The sequence below is a fragment of the Miniopterus schreibersii genome (assembly GCF_964146895.1).
Source record: "Miniopterus schreibersii genome assembly, chromosome: 18".
NCBI classification, from domain to species: Eukaryota; Metazoa; Chordata; class Mammalia; order Chiroptera; family Miniopteridae; genus Miniopterus; species Miniopterus schreibersii.
In genome coordinates this window covers 34,435,897-34,450,627 of record NC_138121.1, presented here as the reverse complement: position 1 = coordinate 34,450,627, position 14,731 = coordinate 34,435,897, and the positions used below count along the sequence as shown (strand labels likewise).

Here is a 14,731-nt window from a genome sequence, read left to right as displayed (position 1 = left end):
AAGGTCTTCAGGGATCTAACCCTGCTCCCTCTCTAAATCCATCTCCTACCATTTTCCTCCACATCCAGTCCACTCATGCCACAGCTAGCCTCCTCTTTCATTCTGCAGGTGTGCCAAATGTACCCCAACTCAAAGCCTTTGCCCTGCTGTTTCCACTGTTAGAGCCTGTTTCTTCCAGGTTTTCATGCAGTTCACTTCCTCACTTCATTCAGGTCTCTGATACTGCTGTATAAAGTGATAACCACCACCATCCTCCCCAACCCTCAGGACTTCTTTTTCCCCTTGCTCTGTGATTATGATTCCTCTTACTATTTATCATTGTCTCATGGTAGGTAAGTAGAAAAAAAAGAATTGTTTGTCTGACAGTAAGAGAGAGAAGAGAGAGAGAGGCAGGTAGATAGATGGAGGTGATCGTTTATTATCTGTCTCCCAGTGTTAGAATATAAGCTTCCTGAGGGCTATGACCAGTACTGTAGTCAGTGCTTGGCACATAGGCATTTCTTGAATGTTTACTATTAACATTTACTGAGGGGGAAGAGCAAGTTTGGGGAAAGAAATCAAGAGTTAGGGTTAAGAGCATGTTAAGTTTGAGATGTCTTTTAGGCATCTTAGTAGAGAAGTTGAGTGGGCAGTTTAGATATGGAAGACTGAAGTTCACCACAGAGGTTAGGGGTCATGGATGAAGAGAGATTACCTAGTGGTAATCTGAGTTGTTAGACAATAAAAGACGTCTGAAAACAGAGCTCCAAAATTCAAGAGTCTTTACTTAGAGAAGAAACATCTTAATATTTTTAAAATATCAGCTTAATATTTATACGTGAGTTAGAGAAAGACTCCTCTTACTCAGAATGCACAAGAAGCTTTAAGCTAGGAGTTTAAACAGTGCTGCCAGGAAGCCAGTGCTGACCTTGAGGACTGTAGGCAGGAGTCTGTGGTCATCATACCTCATTTCCTTTGTGGAAGCACTGTTACCTTTAGGCAAGGCGGTGAGATGCTGCTGGCTGCTGTTGCTTCTCCTGTAAATGCCCTCCCAGCACAGCATTGGTTCATATACAGGGAAGAAGCTGGCTGCAATGAAAGCTGTCTGGGGCAGGGAGCAACCTTCTGAATGTATTTAACCTACCCAGATCACCTTATTGGCCTAAACAATATATAGAATTAATTTCTTTGAAACAAAGTAGAAGTCTTGACTTTACTGTTTAAGTCACAAAAAAAGCATATAGATTTATTTCTCTGGTTAATTTCTGTGCTTTTCTATGTCTCAAGCTTGAGTGGTTCTGTTGCCAGGTGAAATTTTTGCTAGGTGTTTTTACAACTGTCTCTAAAATAAGAACATATAATACATGGGGAAATACACTTTATCTTGAATATTAAAAAACATTCTTAAGCTATCTTAACCTTTAAGAGTTTGTTGGAAAAATTAGAAAAAGATGTTTTATTAGCATATACATTCATGCTTAAATTCTTTTTCATGTTTGTATTCAAGAATGTTGACTTAACACTTATTTATGTGAAGCTCTGTTTACTTTCGGGGAGAAACTGATGGGGTATAGCAAATAAAGGTGAAGGAGGGGCAAGAGGGCTCTTCTCACCAGTCCGCATTCTGCTCCAGCGGTGTTTGTGTTATCCTCTCTGAAGCAGATTTGATCATTCAGGTGAACTTTTGTTAAGTCATGGATTTCATTTGGGCCAGATTTATTTCACAGCTTTCTTTTGTCAATATTTGGGTATTTACAAAAATAGCAGTAGATGCTAGCTGTTTCTCAAAGATATTCTTAATTTTTTAATGCTTATTTTTGCCTTCAATCTTAAGTTTTGAAGGAAGGATCATAGGGAAATATGCTTTATCTTAAAGATTTAACTTTTAAGAGCAAACTCCTTAGTTAGCTAAAATACAGATTATCCTTTCATACATCTTCATATGGATCTTGATGCTTTAGTGGTGTTATGTTTAAATTCCAAGAATGGTGATGTTTGAATCACTAAAATTTGTTAAAGATAAAGTCTGACTGACTTCAGTTCTCATTTGTGAAGTAATCAAATATCTTTCCAACCTAAAATAATGTTCTTCTTCCCTCTATAGTCTAGAGCACTTAGAATCTCCACACCACTTACTGGTGTGAGGTACGTTAAGGATAACAGCCCTTGTGTGACTCCAGTGTCTACAGCTACACACAGCTTGAGCCGTCTTCACACCATGCTGACAGGCCTCAAAAATGCACCAAGTCAGAAACTGGAGCAGATTCTAAGGTTTGTATGAGCCCTTCTTGCCTTCTAAGATTTGGCTGGACTATTTTCTAATTTAATTTCTCACTATTAGTGCCTTAATTTACTCATTAATAACTTTATATCAGTTGTATGCTCAGTCCTGTTGTTAGTCTACAGAAGACATAGCAATATAAGATGTATGATTAGATGATGATCATTTTTCCTCAGTATCTTAGTCTGTTTGGGCTGCTATAATAGAATACATACATTAGGTGGCTTATGAACAACAGGAAGATCAAGGTGTCAACAGATTCGTTGTCTGATGAGGACTGCTTCCTTATGTCTTTTTGCTGGGTCCTCACATGGCTGAAGGAAGCAAGGAATCCCTTTAGGATCTTTTATAAGGATACTAATTCCATTCAGGAGGGCTCCAGCCTCATGACCTAATCACTTCCCAAATGCTCCAAATGGCATCACATTGGGGATTAGGTTTCAACATGAATTTGGGCACTGGGGAGACCAAACATTCAGTCCATAGCACTCAGATTTCCTTAATTCAGCACAAGAGTAACTAACAACACTAGACCCTGTAGACTAAAGCGCCAAAGTATCTGTTACCAACTGTTCTGTCATAAGATCTCAGGGAGGGGAATCAGTAAAGATGGTAGTTGTCATGGGACTTCATGAAGAGGATTGGACCTGAGCACATTTCTGTAGGGTGGGTCCTATTGGAAAACATAGACAGTTAAATTTATAACCAATTTAAAACCACATAACTTCTGTAAGCTCTATAAAACACCCTTAGCCTGAACAGGATGTTTGTCCTAAAAGTTTATGATTTGATGACATAGTCCCTCTAGGGGCCCATTATACTTCAGGTGATATGATATAGGAAGGCCCAGTATACATATATGAGTAATTCCCCACTCATAGCTGGACTCATTAAATACCAAGGCTACTAATTTTCCTTTACATTTTCATGAAATCTAGTTTTTTCATAAGCTTGATTGTGATTAGCACCCAATAGGCTATGTCTGTATGACCTCTTCGTAAGTCATGTTTTTAAAATGGACCTTGTTTACCTAGAATTCATAAGTATTTTATAAGTACATTTTAGAAGCCTGATTTAATCTCTGTATTTTCCAAATCTTTGTACAATCTTTAACCAGATGTAGCAGCTTCTTTAATCTTAAATACCATTCGTGGTATTTAAATACCAGTAGATACTAGGTAAAACTTTTTGTAAAAAGTTACCTTGGGTGACTTATGAACAACAGAAAGATCAAGGTGTAAACAAATTCATCGTCTGGTGAGGACTGCTTCCTAGTGTCTATATGTTCAAGAATTCTGTTTATATATGATATTCAGTAGCTAGCTCTAGTAGGATTATAGCTTTTACTTTCTTTATAATTTTCTAAACTTGCTATATTTTTACAACGAATATATATATTTATGATCAAGATAAAAACATAGTTGTTAAAAAAGCCCACATGGTGATAATCTGTGCTTCTGCATTGAACATATATTGCCTTTCTAGTTAAAAAAAATCAAATAAACTTAGTTTTCAGGAAAAGATGTAGAATACCAGGAATGGTTTATATGAGTCTATAGTGTCGATTACATACCCTTTCATTCTATTTTTTTCCAGGAGTTTTAAGTTGTATTGCCCCCAGTACACTTGGTTGACAGTTGAGGAAACAGTTGAGGGCAGTTTTGTTGCTCATCAGTGATTGCAGACATGTAGGGTGCGGGGCCCAGTCATGGACATCAAATGGGCACAGGTTAAGGTTGCTAAACGTACTGCAGTAGAAGGTACGACTTTACAGAAGACATTTTTTTCACTGAAAGTAGTAATACCAACACTTTTGTTAAGGAAGTATAGGATCTTCCGGGTCAGTATGGGGAGTATATAGTTTGTGTTCAAAGTATTTTATATTTATAGGTTAGCAAAAATACAGAGTTTTAAACAGTTTATTACTTGTAACTTGGCAAGACCTTTAAATTCAGTATTTTTTTTTTTTTTAGAACATGTTCTAGAGATCCAACAAAGGCTATTGCCAACAGATTGAAAGAAATGTTTGAAATATATTCTCAGCATTCCCAGCCAGATGAGGACTCCAGTAATTGTGCTAAAGGTGAAGCTTAATATTGTTTATATCGTTCTCATCTTGAAGTTTAACTATGTGGAATCCTTTCTTGGTAACTGAGTCAGAAATGTGAAGAAAAGATTTATGCTTTTAGATTGAGTGCCAGAATATGGATGTCTAAATTTTTTGTCAACCAAATGATTTCTGGGCCCTTCTCAGTAAGAGAAATTTTAGACTATCTTTATTATGTTGAGTTTCTGGTAGTTTTGTTTGGAAAATCTTTGGATATTAAATATAGAAGTATTGTGATTCTTCAGAATATTAAGAACAAAACAGAAGACATAGCTGTTTTCATGCCCAGACCTGTGCTAGGAGTTGTTTGATGTTATCATTTAAAGCCAAGTATGAGTGGAATCCAAGTAAACCAACTGTACACCTCTTATCATAGAGCTTCTCTGTTCAAACATACCAAAGAGGGGGGCGGAAAAAAAAAAAAAGAGATCAATCTTAATGGAATGCTATTACACTTTTTTATGTGAAAATTTCATTTAAGTCTTACCATGAAAAAAATTAAAGAATCTTAGGGATGATTGAAAAAGAACTGTAGGAGGTGTTGTATTGGTTTCTAAATTTTATTTTGTAGGCAGGGGATGGGATGGACCCTCATTTTTCACAATATTTATTTTCTTTGCATGTGATTTTTTTTATTATTTATGCAGAAATTGCCAGCAGACATTTTCGTTTTGCAGAGATGCTTTACTATAAAGTGTTAGAATCTGTTATTGAGCAGGAACAAAAGAGACTGGGAGACATGGATTTATCTGTGAGTAAATAACCAATGTATTGATCAGCATAGTAAAATGTAGTTTTCTGTCGGCGCTAGCCACCAAGAAAACAAAATAGGCCATTATTAAAGAAAATAAATGATTTATGGCTTTGAGGAAATAAGATTGGTACCTAAGGAGACTTGTGTTCTGAATTCTTTCACCTCCAGTCCCCCACCTAAGTGTCTCACTTCAGCAGGCCATGTATTACTACTTATAATTTCTGTGGGGAGTAAAACTCTAGTCAAGGGTTAAAACATTTAGGCTTAATCTTAACTGAGTTTTTAAATAACAGGTTTTTATTTAAGCCTTCTACAGCAAGAATAATTGAGTATTGACTCTGTAGGTCTTTAACAAATATTCAGCCATTTCCCTTTGGCTAAAATAATTATTTTTCCTAGATTTTATTAGTCAAGAAATGTAAATAACTTTTTAAAAAAATATATCTTTATTGATTCCAGAGAAAGGAAGGGAGAGGGGGAGAGAGACACAGAGACATCGATGAGGGTCATTGATGGGCTGCCTCCTGATTGCCCCCAACCTGGGATCAAGCCTGCAACCTGGGCATGTACCCTGACTGGGAATCAATCTGCGATCTCCTGGATCCTAGGTCAATCCTCAACTGCTGAGCCATGCCCAGCAGGGCTTAAATAATCTTTTAAAGAAAATTACAAAATTAACCAATAATTGTTCTAATTCTTTATATTTATTTACATTTCCTTGTTTATATATATAAAAATATGGCACCTGGCTGGTGTGGCTCAGTGTCTGAGCATTGACCCATGCACTCAGGGGTTCACTGGTTCAATTCCCAGTGAGGGCACATGCCCAAGTTGTGGGCTTGATCCGTGGTAGGGGGTGTGCAGGAGACAGCTGATCAGTGTTTCTATCTTTCTTTCCCTCTCCCTTCCTCTCTAAAATCTATAAAAATATATTTAAATATATACATATGGCTATAGGAATTTAAAAGGCTGTTTTATGACAAATTTTCAAATTCTGAAACACATACAGAAGGATTATAAAACACAGCTGTAGTTTAGAGGTTGATAGTAAGTGGATACCTATATACTCACCTAAGAAATTTATTTTTTTTAAACATTATTGTAGTAAAAAGTATATAAAATTTACAGTCTTAAGCATTTTTAAGTGCACAATTCACTGGCATTACCCATTAATTCACAGTATTGTGCAGCCCTTAACACTAGCCATATTCAGAATTTACTGTTCTAGACCAATAGATTATACCTGTAGTGACTCCCCATTCACTCCTTGCTGTAGCCCCTGGTAACCTCTGTTCTGTTTTCTCTCTCTGTAAATTTACCTATTTTAGATACCTCATATAATCATACAGTGTTTGTTCTTTTCTGTCTGGCCTATTTCACTTAGCATAATGTTTACAAGGTTCATCCATGTAGCATATATCAGGATTTTATTCCTTTTAATATTTAGAGAGGAAGGAAGAGGGCGAGAGAGAGAGAGAGAAACATCAATGATGAGAGAGGGTCATTGATCGGCTGCCTACTGCAAACACACTCACCCTCTCCCCCTGCTGGGGATCGAGCCCCCAACCCAGGCAAGTGCCCTGACCAGGAATTGAACCAAGACCTCCTGGATCATAGGTTGATGCTCAACCTCTGAGCCACACCAGCCGGGCAGAATTTTATTCCTTTTTAAGGATACACACACACACACATATATGTATATATTACATTTTGTGTATCCATTCATCTGTTGATAGACTTGTTTTCGCCTTTTGGCTGTTGTGAATCATGTTATGAACATCAGCATGCAAGTATTTTTTTGAGTCTGTGCTTCCAATTCTTTTTGGTATACATTAGTCCTGTATCAGATATATGATTTACAAATATTTTCTCCCATTCTGCGGGTTGTCTTTTCACCTTATTGATAGTGTTTTTGATACACAAAAGGTTTTAATTTTGATGAAGTCTAATATACCTATTTTTTCCTCTTGTTGCCTATGCTTTTTGTGTCTACATAACTTTTTAATTAAAAAATATCTACACTTTAGGAAAATAAATAAGCAAAAAAAAGTAAATGTGACAATCATCTGTGATTATGTTACCCTGAATAAATATGTTGACTTTTGGTCCATGACCATCTAGCCAAGTCACCTGTCCTCCTTACAGCCATCTTTTCATAACAGTGGCCTCTTACTGTAAAATACTGTTTTGTAACATCTTTCCATATTATTATTATTCTAAGCATCAGAGTATATGTACATTTTAGTTCAGGATATAATTTTATTATATTTTATAATATGTAAGATTTTTGAAAGTTGTTAAGCACTTACTTCTTTTTCACTAACCCAGAGAATGACTTGACTGGGTATAAAATGTCTTGCTAAAGTTGACTAATGTTTCTAAATGTTAATAACTGTTTTATAGGTCATTCTGGAACAAGATGCATTCCACAGATCACTCTTGGCTTGCTGCCTCGAGGTTGTCACTTTTTCTTACAAGCCTCCTGGGAATTTTCCATTTGTTGCTGAAATATTTGATGTGCCACTTTATCACTTTTATAAGGTATTTATAAAAATCTGATACTAATAAAATTATAGATGAGACCAACTTCCTATTGTTAGCCGTCTAGTTCATTTTAATATCTAAGTACATTTCTTCTGTTTTAATTACATGCTTACTAATTTCTACTTTGTTTGGTGAGCAGAGAAGAAATAGAATCTTAAGAACTATATAAATTATTTTACTATACAATCAAGACCTATGCTCAGTAAAAGTTTCATTTGATTCCTTTTATTTCATGAAAACTTAGGATACTGTCATTTTATGAGCTTAAGGTTTTTTAAAAAATAGCAAACATATCACTAGCTAATGTTATATAGCAATCTTTTTTTACTTTATGGAATTTAAATAATATTGGATTTGTTTTTCAGAAACAAATTCTTTCACTTGCTATATAGAGGCACAGAGTTAGGGCATTGATTTGGTAGTTGTTTCCTTCTTAATATTAATTTAGTGTACAAATTTACTTAATTCAGATACAGCAGTCAAAACATTTTTATAGTGGCATAGATATTTTCAATGTCAATAGATAAGACATATTCTTTCACTGAAAACATTTTGAAATACAGCACTATAAAAAGATTTAATATGATTCATACAAGCAGTTTAAGTATTATTTATAAAGAGAGTGAAGGGAAGAACAGCTGTTTCAAAATAGTACTATTCTTGAAACTTAGAATTTTTAATAAATTGTCTTTGTTGTATCTATAAATATGTAAAAAATTAAATTTACCCATTTTTATACTTACACAAATTTTGTAAAAGTAATTATTAAACCAGGGCATTTTTCTTTATTTCAGGTGATAGAAGTATTCATTAGAGCAGAAGGTGGCCTTTGTAGAGAGGTGGTAAAACACCTCAATCACATTGAAGAACAGATCTTGGATCATTTGGCCTGGAAACCAGAGTCTCCACTCTGGGACAGAATCAGAGAGAATGAAAACAGAGTTCCTACATGTGAAGAGGTTTGTGAAAATATCTCAACACCTTTCTATACAAAAGTATACCGATATCTAGTGTCTTCATAATCCTCTTTCACAGGGAGCAGTTAAACTTAGTGTCTTCCTTATGCAGGGTAGGAGGGTAGCATCTGGGTTTAATACAGTACAATCATCCCTATATCTAATAGGAAACAAGAATCAGAAATAATCTGTGATTGCCCCAGGTTTTTAGTGACAGAGTAAGAGTTCAGTGTTGTGTCTTGATTTCTTAATCAAATTTCTGTACCTTAGAATGCTTGATACTCTAATTCTCCAAATCACTAAGGACTGTTGATTTATATTTAATATCTACTTACTAGATTTGGAAATTTTTAAGCCTGCCAGAATTTATTTTAACATTAGTATGAAAGTAGAAAAGACAACTGTTAGATGGAATAACTGATGAGCCAAGATGGTTTTATTTTACCTTAGATTATTATTGTATTTTTAATTATAATGCATTTTGAATAATGGCATTCTATGTAAACAATTCTTTATAGGTCATGCCACCTCAGAACCTGGAAAGAGCAGATGAAATTTGTATTGCTGGCTCCCCTTTGACTCCCAGAAGAGTGAGTGAAGTTCGTGCTGATACTGGAGGACTTGGAAGAAGTAAGTTTAAAATACTAAGGCAAAGATATATGGCCTGATATCTGGGGATTTAAATTCTGTCTAAACCTGCAAGTGAAGTTTAGAGGGCATATACAGGGTGTCCTAAAACAATATATACACACTTTAACAGCTGATTCTATTACATTTTGAAAATGAAATGTATTTTAATAAACACTGCTTTTATAATTATTCAAAGTATGTATACATTTTGGGGGGACACCCTGTATTTTACCACAATTTTAAAAAATTGATATACCAAAAACCATTGCATTATATAATTTTAAATCAGTGTAATGTATGAGAATTATCAATAAAGTTTTTTAAAAAATAAACTAAGTTTAATTGAATCCAAAACATGCATGTTCATTCTTTCTGAAGGACATTATTAAATTTTAGTAATTATATAAATGTGGACAAAGATGAAGACTCATAAAACTAGGGGGGAGATGCTCCCAGATGGTACTGGAGGCATATCAAGTCCATCAAGTCCTCTTGACAAGTAGTGTGTTCATGGTAAAATCACATTTTCATGAGTGTTAGGTAGGAACTGAATATGGTCAGACATATCCTGGAGAAGTAATTTTCTAAGTCGCCCCTTGCTCATCAAGGCTCGTAGCAGTGGGGGGCGAAGTCTAGTTTGGTTTACCAGAAGGTGGAGCGAAGGGAGCGCTGGGAGACAAATACAGAAAAATCTCTTTAAATTTTGCTCATAATAGTGTTCAGTTGAATTTTTATTACTTGAATGTAGCTATGATGTGATCTCTGTAATTTTTGTTTAGTGTTTGAAATACTTCATAATTTTAAAACAATTAGTTTTTGAACACTAATAACAGCTTGGATGGAAGTCAGATATCAGTTTCCTTGAGTTAAATGATTTTTTTTTTACCCTAGGCATAACGTCTCCAACCACATTATACGATAGGTACAGCTCTCCAACAGCCAGCTCCACCAGGAGACGGCTATTTGTTGAGAATGATAGCCCCTCCGACAGAGGAACACCAGGGCGCATGCCACCACAGCCCCTAGTCAATGCTGTCCCTGTGCAGAACGTATCTGGAGAGCCTGTTCCTGTCACACCAGTTCCTGGACAGACTTTGGTCACCATGGCAACAGCCACTGTCACAGCCAACAATGGGCAAACTGTGACCATTCCTGTACAAGGTAAGGAAGGCAGAGTTGGATATCGAGTTCTTTCTCTGTGCCATTTATTGGAAAGTTACCGAGATTTGGCTGGAATGATGACGAGACAAGCATTTAGGAAGGGTGTTGAGTTGGGAGGAATTGGAAACCCCTGCCTAGAGAACCTTGTATTATCATTTCCTTTGTGCTTTTTTCTTTGTAACAAACTATAGGTATTGCCAATGAAAATGGAGGGATAACATTCTTCCCAGTCCAAGTCAATGTTGGGGGTCAGGCACAAGCTGTGACAGGCCCCATTCAGCCCCTCAGTGCTCAGGCCCTGGCTGGAAATTTGAGCTCTCAACAGGTGACAGGAACAACCTTGCAAGTCCCTGGTCAAGTGGCTATTCAACAGATTTCCCAAGGTGGACAACAGCAGAAACAAGGCCCACCTTTAACCAGCAGCAGTGTTAGACCCAGGAAGACCAGCTCTTTATCACTTTTCTTTAGAAAGGTAATTTTTCATGCATTCTAAGTTGTGAGCTTGGGAAATGTGTTAGATAAACAAGTTTTGAAATGTTTTTGTTTATCTACTAGGTCTACCACTTAGCAGGTGTCCGTCTTCGGGATCTTTGTGCTAAACTAGATATTTCAGATGAACTAAGGAAAAAAATCTGGACCTGCTTTGAATTCTCCATAATTCAGTGTCCTGATCTTATGATGGACAGACATCTGGACCAGTTGTTAATGTGTGCCATTTATGTGATGGCAAAAGTGAGTACTTTAGAATATAAAAGGAAAAAAGATGTTATTTCCTTAATCTTCACTGGAGGATATTTTCTGCATTGATTTTTTTTTTTTTTTTTTGAGCGAGACATTGGTTGCCTCCAGCACTTGCCCCGACTGGGACCAGGAATTGAACCAGAGACCTGGTGCACGGGCCGACACTCTAACCATTGACCACACCAGCCAGGGCACCTAAGATTATATTCATTTCGTTTTAACTTTTGAAAGATAACTTTGTTGGATACTGGATTCTTTACATATTTTACTTTGAGCACATTGAATATGTTGTTCCACTGCCTCTTTGCCTCCATAGTTTCTGATGAGAAGTTGTCCATTATTTTATTAGGATTCCCTGGTAAGCGAAATACTGTTTTGTCCATCGAGTGAAATTTTCATTTGTTACTGTATATTTTATGCCAGGTCTTGGTTCAGATAACACTTGCTACCTCTGTTGTTGCTGAATTTTAGATTTTCTTTAATAGATCTTCATTTGTTGTGTGCTCTTAGGACCATTTCCAGACACTTTAAGGGACTGATTTTTAATATAATTTTCATCAGTTTCACTGTGGAGCAAATTTATAGTGCTCCACCCAGTATTTTGCTGGAAGTCAGTCTCTCTCACAAAATACTTATTCTTTTCCAGGTCACAAAAGAAGACAGATCCTTCCAGAATATCATGCGTTGTTACAGGACTCAGCCACAGGCCCGGAGCCAGGTAACCTCATTTCCTCTCGGGGCTGGAAAAGCGAGTCTGATGAATACAGAGAGCCCCCAGAACTGGCTCTGTGGCCTTCTCTCCAGGTTGAACAGCGGAGGCTTGACTTCAAAGGTGTCTCTAGTCTGTCCCCTTTCCTACGCGGTTAACGATAGGAAGCCGCAGGCTTCTTGGTTCAGCTAATCACCGGGAGCCATAAACTAGGAAGTTGTTTGGTTTGTCACCTTTCAGTCGGGTTTAGGAAACAGTACATTTAACCAAGACAACATTTAACGAAATTTTAAAACTCATTTTATTTTTAATACTATTCATCTATCTTAAAGAGATCTCTGTATTTGGCTTAGAATGACTTCATTTTATGGTTGGGTATTATTACTGCTCTGTTGTATTGTAGGCAGCACTTGAATTTCGAGCCAGACAGGCCCTGGTGTCAACCTTGGATCTGTTATTTAATAGCTATATGACCCTGGCTGCATTTATTAACCTCCTCTGAGGAGGATTACTACTATTTCATAGGGTTGTTGCAAGAATTAACTAACATGTCAAGGTCACATGGTCTAGGATGTATTCAATAAATACTTCTGTGCCCTTCTCGTGGTCTCTCTAAAGGTGTATAGAAGTGTTTTGATAAAAGGGAAAAGGAAAAGAAGAAATTCTGGCAGCAGTGACAGCAGAAGCCACCAGAATTCTCCAACAGAACTAAACAAAGACAGAAGTAAGTGGGATCTTTATGAACAGGTATACAAAATAAAATTAGTAGCTTCTCTTCTTTTTTAGGCCTGGGAGACAGGATTACTAAATGAAATTACTACTAAGAAAACTATGAAACTATTTTATTGGGAAAGGATTTATTGGAACACGAAACAATTCTAAATTTAGTGGCAAAGTTGTTTGTCCTTTATCCCAATAGCTGAGGCAGATTGTGCAAAACATTTTTCTCCAGGGGAACCAGGCAGGAATTTGTTGGCTCAAGGTTCAGAAAAGTTTGGCATGTCAGTTGAAACCATGCTGTGGAACTACCATCCCTGGTTGGTTGCTTGCACCACTTAATGCAGGGCTCAGGTCCTAGAAAACCTGGTGTAACTTATTAGTAAAAACTACTCAATGTGCCCTTCCTGCATTTATGGCCTGGGGGTAACCTTAGTACTTAATGTCTTAACCTGTGCTTTGCCCTCTGGCATAAAGAATTAAATGCCCATTTGCTGCCATCATACAAGTAGAGCAGGTAGTTTTAAAAAGAAAATTCAGTAGGATAAGGGAAGTCTTTCTGTTTAACACCCTTTGCTCTACCTGCCACAGCCAGTAGAGACTCCAGTCCTATCATGAGGTCAAGCAGCACCTTGCCTGTTCCACAGCCTAGCAGTGCACCTCCAACACCAACTCGTCTCACAGGTGCCAACAGTGACATGGAAGAGGAGGAGAGGGGAGACCTCATTCAATTCTACAACAACATCTATATCAAACAAATTAAAACATTTGCCCTCAAGTACTCACAAGCAAACACAGTAAGTCTGGTGGGGATTATTTCATGCTTTTTCACTTGTGAGGGTTGAGGCATCACTTTGAGCTGCTCCATATGTAAACTAGTTTTACAAATAATTCTCTTCAGTAAAATGGGAGGAAACCTGACAGAAAAATGTGACTAATACAATTTATATTGTTGTGTAGCGTTAAACAAGAATATAAGACAGTATCTGGATTCCCTACAGAGTATAGCAGTATAGGAGAGAATGCATGGGTTCCAGTTGTCTAAAACTTAGCAGAAGGGTGACCTTGCAAGTTATTTAGCTTTCTCTGTCTCGTTTCCTCCTCTATAAAATGGGAATAAGAGTAGTCCCTAGCTTATAAGGTTGTTGTGAGGATTAAATGGCATAATGTCCACAAACCAAGCACTTAGGTTTGTTATGTTTTCTTTAGGTTTACTTGTTGCTGTCACTGTTTACCATTCATAAAGCTAATGGATTATTGTCTCTTCACTCTTGTAAGAATAACCACTTTCAAACAATACCTGGTTAGAAATTTTGTTCAGCTTAGAAATGATTTTTTTTTTTTTTTTTTAGGCAGATGCTCCTCCACTGTCTCCCTATCCATTTGTAAGAACAGGCTCACCTCGCCGAATACAGTTGTCTCAGAATCATCCTATCTACATTTCCCCACATAAAAATGAAATAGTGCTTTCTCCTCAAGAAAAGATTTTCTACTACTTCAGCAACAGTCCTTCCAAGGTGAGTCGAACATATATCTTGGCTTTTACTAATTCCAAAACGCTTAGCGGTCTAGAAACAGGATGGATGGGAACTGCCAGGGAAAACTGACCAGTTAAGTGCCAGTGGAGCAAAAACCCAAGAGGTTTGGGGGGGAGAGTTTTAAGAGTTGGAAATCGAGTAAGAAATTTGGATTTATTTTCATTCCTTCCATTTCCTATTTATGCATTTTTAACATTCTTTTGTAAATCTGGGGGTTTGTATTTTTTTATTCAATTTGTAAAATTTTAAATTTCCAAGATTTTGATAGGGAAAGAAAATCTGGAGCTCCAAACTGAGTACCTGTTTGTTTCTGTGACAGCCATTGTCTCTATCCCCTGTAGTCTCTGTCTTCGGGAAGAAATGGACATTTTGTACAGTGCAGTGTGATTATCACATTAGCATAGATTTGTGTGGGAGCCCCCTCTGCCTTAACCTGTGACAGGGAGGGAAGCTTGAGTCAGGCCTTAGTGGGTGAAAAGTTAGCAAGCTGCTGAGGTGTGCAAGGGAAGGTGTTAGGGAAGCAGATCACTGGGAATCATGCTGTGGTAAGGAGTGCAACTGGATCTTAAAGGCCTGATGTGATATTTGTATTTATAAAGATTGCTTAGGAGGAA

General features: G+C 36.9%; 1 protein-coding gene across 3 annotated transcripts in view; it reads left to right on the top strand.

The window, feature by feature from the left end:
* Positions 1-14,731, top strand: part of RBL2 (RB transcriptional corepressor like 2) — a 62,664-nt gene that overhangs the window by 19,789 nt on the left and 28,144 nt on the right. For all 3 annotated transcript variants that reach the window (XM_081118966.1, XM_081118967.1, XM_081118968.1), the window contains 13 exons: positions 2,084-2,250; positions 4,234-4,343; positions 5,015-5,118; positions 7,525-7,662; positions 8,460-8,624; positions 9,140-9,251; positions 10,143-10,412; positions 10,604-10,884; positions 10,968-11,144; positions 11,800-11,871; positions 12,481-12,586; positions 13,171-13,376; positions 13,932-14,096. In XM_081118966.1, coding sequence (XP_080975092.1) covers positions 2,084-2,250; positions 4,234-4,343; positions 5,015-5,118; positions 7,525-7,662; positions 8,460-8,624; positions 9,140-9,251; positions 10,143-10,412; positions 10,604-10,884; positions 10,968-11,144; positions 11,800-11,871; positions 12,481-12,586; positions 13,171-13,376; positions 13,932-14,096 — 2,073 coding nt within the window. The remainder of the gene's footprint in view (positions 1-2,083; positions 2,251-4,233; positions 4,344-5,014; positions 5,119-7,524; positions 7,663-8,459; positions 8,625-9,139; positions 9,252-10,142; positions 10,413-10,603; positions 10,885-10,967; positions 11,145-11,799; positions 11,872-12,480; positions 12,587-13,170; positions 13,377-13,931; positions 14,097-14,731) is intronic.